General features: G+C 25.1%; 1 protein-coding gene across 1 annotated transcript; it reads left to right on the plus strand.

The window, feature by feature from the left end:
- The first annotated feature begins 3,085 nt into the window (after positions 1-3,085).
- Positions 3,086-7,229, plus strand: LOC101488951 (probable ascorbate-specific transmembrane electron transporter 1). Its single transcript, XM_004513870.2, has 4 exons — positions 3,086-3,280; positions 3,393-3,441; positions 4,620-4,819; positions 6,929-7,229. Exons 1-4 carry the CDS (start codon positions 3,131-3,133, stop codon positions 7,187-7,189), a joined length of 660 nt encoding a protein of 219 aa, XP_004513927.1. The 5' UTR covers positions 3,086-3,130; the 3' UTR covers positions 7,190-7,229.
- The last annotated feature ends 1,026 nt before the right edge of the window (positions 7,230-8,255 follow it).

Genomic DNA, 8,255 nt, shown 5'->3' on the forward strand with positions numbered 1-8,255 from the left:
TTAGTTTCAAAAATTATTTCAATCAATTCAGAATTTTTTTGTTTAGTTTTAGTAATTAAACATAATTCGATAGTATAACGCAATTATTGAGTTCGACATTCAATAGTACCATTTTCATATTACTTAACGATTCAGTACATTTGCTGAAACGCTATTAAAGACTCAGAGAGTCTTTTCCATTCCCAAGAGTATCATTTAAATTCTCATAATAGTTTGGTAAGGAACTTACCAAGATTAAAGCTTGATCTTCATCATCAATCTTTACTACTATATTTTCAAGATCAAGAACAATCTTGTTAAATAATGATTATGTTCTTCCATTGTTTTCCTTGATGACATCTTGAAGTTATTCAGATTTTGTTTCAAATATAATATTGGCCAATGACTTAGTCATATAGAGATTTTCCAGCTTAAGACATATTGCAGTTGCAGTCTTCTCTTTGGATACCACTCTCAATGGCTTATCTCCTAAGCTGAGTATGAAGGTGTTATGTATTTTCTCCAAATTGTCATTCTTTTCTTTCTTTGAAAGTGAATTAGCTAATCCCATTTTTCCTTGCAATGCTCTCCCTAATCCTTGTTGAACAAGAAGGGTGTGCATCTTGAGCCTCGATACCCCAAAATCATTCTTGGCATTAAACTTCTTTATATCGAATTTGGTTATTGTCAATCCAGCATCATCTTGAACCAATGCTACTGATACCAATTGTTGATCTAGAACTGAATTTCGAATTTGCATAAAATGAAATTGAAATAGATGAAAAAAATTAAACACAAGACACCAAAGAATTATTAACCCAGTTCGGTGTAATGCTCCTATATCTTGGGGACATAATCCAAAAGAAAAGTTCCACTATTGATCAAAGATTACAATGCTGTTAATTCACAAGCTTTTTCTCATATTCACTAAGCTCCCAGAATTTTCGCTCATTATCTCATTATCTTTTTTGGAATTGTGATGATGCTCACTCAAATGATGAGTTTCTCTATGTATATGACAATTAATTACAAATTAAAGACTTTCTATATCTGTCATACCTGAAAAAACATAAACTAACTAGTTAACAACTACTAAGTTAGTTTGCCAACTTTGAGAAGAGAGGCTGATGGGCCAAAAAACATCAGCCCAGTTGATTCACCATTTAATTCACCAAGGGAGGCCCATCATGTTTGTACCAAAACATTCAACATTTAAAAATAAACTTAATTAAAATTACAAAATTTTTGTAAAATTATCGTTCGTATATCCTCTTTTCAATAATTCAATTTTGAAATTGTTTTACCAAACTACTCCTTTTTAAAAATTATATATTAAAATACTTTTTGTTTTCTTTTTAGTTATAAGTCACTTTTATAAATGGTGAATTCTTTAAGAAAACTCGAGTTTGTAAAGACAACTTCTTTAAAAGAAATTTTTTTTTTTTCAGTTTTTTAAATATATATATAATTAATATAATCCATTCATAAAAAATATAACAAATTTTAAAAATTATGTAGATTGACTAAAGTTGTATGTAACATTTTGACAAAGTTTTTTAAAATGACCAATTAACCAATATAATCCGCATTTTCTTGACACTTTTTCTCTAATAACCATTTCAATTATAATGCAGATAATATTTGAACGACCTTTTCTAATTTTCTGCATTTGGATGAATTTGTAAAATTTGTGATGTTGTTTTTTATGAATAAATTATATATATATTGATTAATTTAAAAAAAATTGAAAAGAAGTATATATATATATATATATTTTAAGAAAGTTGCATTTGCAAACTCGAGCTTTCTTAACGAAGTCGCTATTTGCAAATGCGACTTATAATTAAGAGAAAAAAGAGTATTTTAGTATATAGTTTTAAAAAAAGAATAATTTGTTATTTTTTTCTTAAATTTGGGGTATTAAAAAACCCAAAAATTTAAATATATATTGATAGCATAAATAATTTATATATACGTCTAAATACGTCTTTTTGATATTTGTTCATATATTTTACAAAATAAAATTATAACTTATACATAGTTAACTCATAAAATAAATGCATATATCTCTTTATTGTAAATTTCAAATAGAGTTTTAAAATACAAGCGAGGCATATGAAGACACTTTCAATAGGGTTCATATTAGAGTATATGCATACTAAATTATTTTGAGAAGATTAGAGTATAAATTTATAATTGAATACTATGTTGGTGTAAATTTTTTAATTTAATGGAAATTACTTTAAAGTTAAAGGGATTAGACTTATCCATCAGTTAAATTATGAATTAGTATAAATCAATGTGTTTATCACTTTCTTGTTATTTGTGAGAAAACTTTGATTTAAATTCCGTAAGTTTTTACAATTTTTTTATTTATTTTATTTTATAACTTATACATCTTTGAAAATATTTTTAAATCTGTTTTAGAAAATGACTTTATAAAACAAAATTCAAAAACTCATTTATTATGATGATCACTTTGAATCCTATTTTTGTTTGATAATCATAGACACTCCTTAAAGATATAATATTTATAATTACATTATTGATATTGATTTTAATACATTTTAATGATATAATAAATAATTATCGATTAATGTTAAAAATTTATATACATGATTTATATAATAATAGCTTTCAATCTAGCAACTGATTTTGAAAAATATTTATCTAGTATTATTAATTGAGTGTAAATCTTTAAGTGTAATTTGATCTCTCATCTCTATATCTTTATATGTTTATAAATGATATTTGAAATTACAATAAAACCCACTAATTTCAAAATACTTTAATGAATATATATATTAATAAGTACTTCAACAACACAATAACACAATAATAAGAGTATCGATATTATAATTGTACTTTTATATTTTTTATTTATTTATAAATAATATAAGATTATAATATATAACAAAACAAAATTTTAGTACTTGTTATTGAACTTGTCGCAACTTTACCTGCCGGCTTGACGGTCTTCTGATTCGTTTTTGTTAGCATACTCTTACAATTATTCATGCAGAGTATGATTCTTATTTCTTCCAAATTGTATTTATATATAGAATCATTCAAGTGATATTTGAGTCTCTAATTAGATTCATTTGCATTCAAATTATAATCATCAAGGCTCTAGCTAGTTAATTGAGCAACAATGCCACGTGGCTTCCAAATTAGAGCAACTTCAATTACCATACTTGCCCATTTGTTATTCATAGCAATAACAACACTTTTGTCAGTTTGGTTGTTTCACTTCCGTGAAGGTGTTGCTTTCAATTCTTCCAATAAAATCAAGATTTTCAATGTGAGTTGTTCATCACATTAATTGATTATGTTTGGTGTAATTTGTGAAATTCATTTGACTAAAGGATGTGTGTATATATACTTAATTATATTTTATTTTCTATTGTATGTAGCTCCATCCACTTCTAATGGTAATTGGCTTTATCTTAGTAGGTGGAGAAGGTAATTGCTTACTTCTATATGCCACATTATAGGATAATTAATTAATTAATTGATTGATTGATTAAGAGAAAATAATGTATCTCATTAACTGGTATGCACTACTAATCCTCGTCCTATTAAAGAGTTAATGTCTTTGAAGGATTAGTTGAGAAGTTTGTATTGAAAAATCAAATGAAAGAGGTTCGGAGTTCATCCATATACTAGTACTACTAATACTTTTTCCTCTCCCCTAACAAACAATCCACTCAACAATTGCCTATAACAAAAAAGGAGCTAATTGTCATCACAATTTCATAGGCTTTAGGCTAATTGTGTAATTTTTATTCTCCAATTAATTTTGACTTAAATATAATTTTTGTTATTTATTTTTTACTAAATATTTCTTTTAATTTTTTATTTTAATTTATTTCGTCCTTTATCTTTGTTAGATGATTAATGTTAATCATTTTCATCATAATATTTTCAACCAGTTGTATGTTTATTATAATGAATTATTGTAGCCGAATCTTAGATTAATTGTAAAGTTAAATGTGCAATTTTAACAATGACGAGTTCTAATAAATATCATTCATTTAAAAAAGTTTACATATATTTCAAAACATGCAATGAGTGTGTTTGCAATAGAAGCTTATTATTTGATTAAATGGATATTTTTTTTTGAAAAATATATTATAGTAGACATATGTTAGCAATTGTTAGAAAGGATTCCAAAGACTAGATATTTCTATAACTTTTGTTCTGATTGCAAAAAAAATTAAACTACATCACTATAAAAGATAAATAATAAAAATTAATTAAAAAAATAAAAATAAAAAATAAATAAATAACCAAAATCATATACAACCATTAATTTTTTTTTCTAACTCACCAATATCTTTGCTTTTCTACGTGTAATTTGATATTAGGAAGTGTCACAAAATTTTAAAGAGAAGTGCTATAAAAATACCACTTCTCTTAAAATATTATTTCTCAATTTAATTTGATAGTGATTAGTTGGTCACTTAGAACTTATTAGCATCAAGGATCAAACTCTAAACTTCTTTTTAATATTTGTGTACTATTCTAAGTTATACTATTAGACTACACCTTGGAACACGAGTCATACTATACCTAATATTCTCAAATTTTCACAATTTTTAATTTAAGTAGTTACTGTTACAATTTGTACTTTGCAACAGCTATCATATCATACAAGTCATTCCCTGGAAAAAGAAGCTCGGCAAAGGTGGTTCACCTCTTATTGCATCTAATAGCTCTAGCTTCAGGAGTATTAGGAATTATTGCAGTTTTCAAATTTAAAATTGAGGCTGGTCTTCCTCATATGTTTACATTACATTCTTGGCTAGGCATGTCAGCAATATGTGCATTTGGTTTACAGGTAATTAATTAATTCCATTTTTTTTAAGGAACGAAAACGTGAAATTCATATCTAATTAAATTTTTGTGCATGCAAGAAAATTTAAAGGTAATTTCATTTTTTGTCATTAATACATATATTTCAACACATTCTTTTAAGTACTTATACTTCAATATTTTTTTATAAACAGAAATACATGTAAATTCAGGTAAATTATGTGAATTTCACAGAACTTTATAGAAAATCATTATCTTCAAATATTAGACTCTCCACTTCTCTATTTATTTTATCAATCATTTATCTCTTTCTTATTTTTTCTTTTTTATTAATATTTTTTAAAAGAGTTAATGAGATATCTTTAGAGAATGTAGATTAGGAATTTGTGTAGATGATCCAAATCCTTAATTTTAACTATTACAAGAAAGTGAATTGAAAAATGTGTATTAAAAAGAGTCTTGTTAACATTATATTAATCCAAATATGAAGAGACGGTTTGGTCATAAATATGCGGGACATATTAGTCTTTAAAAAAAAAAAAAAGACTCTTTTTAGTCTTTGAATAAAATAAACTGAGACGTTTTATTTAATTTGTCAACTTTTTCTTAATCAAATTATTTTGTTCATTTTTTAACTGTGACTGAATTATGTGACAATCCACGTATCATATAATGGTTTACAAAAAGGAAATCAAATCGTGCAGAAAGGAAATAAACTACAATTGAAAACTAAAACACGAAACAATTTTGCATTTCAAGGATTTTCATTTTCAGCTCTTTCATTTTCACTTTTAACACCAAGTTTGCGTTGTCATGTGAGAAGTTTACAAATGTTGTTAATGATTTAACGTTATACATGATCAACTTTCCATACAAATACAATTGAAAAAAAAAGGGAGTGTGGGACTTAAAAGCGTCGTTTTTTTTGTAAGAGATTAATATGTCACGCATGTTTATTTTGAATGACCAAAATGTCTTTACTCTAACTCTAGAAATTATATAAGATAGATGCTAAGAGTGTTTTTGAACACTTGTCAGAGAACCACTTTATCATAGCAATATTGAATTAGAAATATATTAAAAAATTTGTTTTTAATTATTTAAAAGTTTAAAACTTATTTTTTTCAATTCAAACTTTTCATTTTTATTTGTTAATAAGTATGCTAAAAATATTTGTTAGCAACCTAATTATGAGTTTGTTTGAGTTTAAATAAAAATAATTTTTGTTTTAAATAATTTAGATATTATTTTTTAGAGATTGTTTAAAAAATGATTTTTAACTCCCACTTGTTTACTATAATAAAAATGTTTTTTTTTTAATGATTTTTTTAAAATTATTTTTAACCTGTTTGTATACGAATTTGTAAAAGTATTTTTTTAAAAATTACAATGACCATTTCGTAGACACATTTTAAAATTTGATACTTGTAATTGAATATTCTTAAAAGCTAATAAATAAACACATGCAACCAAAAAAGAAAGATGTAGAAAAATCGAAAAAGAGAATAAAACTTAGATGAAAACTTAGATGAGGATCGCATGGAATGAGAAAACAAACAACGTTGTGGAAAGAGAAAAATATGGTCACTATATGAAGGAAAAAACCCAATTAATGAATTGATGTAAAATAAAAACTTATTAAGAATGAATGGAGGGTAATTTGGGATTTTCAAAATAAGGTAATAATAATTGCATCGTTTTATCTTGTTAATAAGTTAAATTATGTGTTTTTTAATTGTGTTTTATTTTTATCTCTCATCTATGGGAAGAAGCAAATGACGAGAAACTACTATGTTTAGTTTTTTATTTTTAGTCAAAAAATAATTTTATTTTTAAAAAAGATCATTTAAAAAAAATATAAAACAAACACTCTTTATACCCTACAAATTTTTTATTTGAGAACATCTGAAACATACGCACTATATATAATTAATTATGTTTGAGCAAAATAATTAATTCGTAGATAGATTTTCTCTAAAAATATTTATTATTTTTATTAAATTATATTGATATTCTTAAATGTAGTAAAAAAATAATTTTAAATTTTTATAATTGAATAGAGACATATACATGTGTTGTTAATTATATCAATTAAGCTAATTAAGACTATTTCTTTATCTTTTTTCATTTTCAGTATATATTGGCATTCTTTGCTTATTTCTTCCCAGGAGCAGAAATGTCTACAAGAGCTACACTTTTGCCATGGCATAGGTTTATAGGACTAGTGATCTTCCTCCTTGCAGTTGGCACAGCTGAGACTGGTTTGGTTGAATATTTTAAGTTTCTAGAATTGTTCCGTAACCAAGAGGCACTTATAGTCAATTTCACTGGTCTCTTGCTCTTTCTCTTTGCTGCTTTTGTTAGCCTCACTGTGATTCTCCCAAGAAATTTTTGATAAATTCACTTACTTTTTTATTTTATTTAATTTTTATCTATCTTTGGTTTTTATGATAGGAAAATATGAATTTTAGACATTTTAATTTTATGTTAGATATAGTGTCTTTAATTTTTGTGTGTATCTTTGAAATATGTGTAAGTTGTGGAAGATAATATATATTTTTTTTTTTGAAAAATTATGTTTTATGTTTTTATTTTTTTAAATGTGCATTCATTTTTATTTTGATGAAAGATTTCTAAAAGAAATTATTATCATAGAGAAAAGATGAAATAATAGTTAATAAAAAAAAAATTTAAAAATAATATTTTTTTACTTTTTTTAAATATAAACAATTGTTCATTTCAAAAATTTTATATATTTTTTTCGATCAATAAAATTAACTCAAATTTTAAAGAAAAAAATTCACAAAGTAAATGATAACTAAGTGATCAAATACATCAACAGCCTACCAATTTGGTTACAAAATGCTTCACATGCACACAAAATATACGGCGAGAAGAAACACATGAATATATGATATGCCCAAAAGATGGAAACATGGATTATCATGAAAATTATGCATCCAGGTATAAGTTTTTGTATATATGACTACTTCATTTGATTTGTCGCTCCATTGATGCTCCTATGGGAGGGAGTGTAAGCATGTTTTTAATCGTGAATTATGAAGTGAAGTTATCATATACTTTGGAGTGAATTTGGAGTGTGAAGTGGTCTAAGTCATTGGTGGAAATTCCTTGTATAACATCATACAGATGGTTAAAGATTCCCTTGATAAGATGAGATCAAATTAATAGTGTGTTATATGGATAATATCTTTCTTTTATTTTTATTTTTAAAAAAGATAAATTATTATATTAGAAACCAAAACACACAATTAGAAGGAATACAAAGTGCTTAAAAAAAATCAATGTAAGCAAAAACAAATTAAAGGAAAAGACACTACAACAAAAAACACAACCATTGGAATCACCCTCAACCATAAACACAAAAGAGATCAGACGGAAATAACTTATGCTGAAAACCACCAATCTGACAATACTTTCGAGCTAAAATGCTAGAAAGA

Source organism: Cicer arietinum, chromosome 4 (assembly GCF_000331145.2).
Source record: "Cicer arietinum cultivar CDC Frontier isolate Library 1 chromosome 4, Cicar.CDCFrontier_v2.0, whole genome shotgun sequence".
Classification (NCBI taxonomy): domain Eukaryota; kingdom Viridiplantae; phylum Streptophyta; class Magnoliopsida; order Fabales; family Fabaceae; genus Cicer; species Cicer arietinum.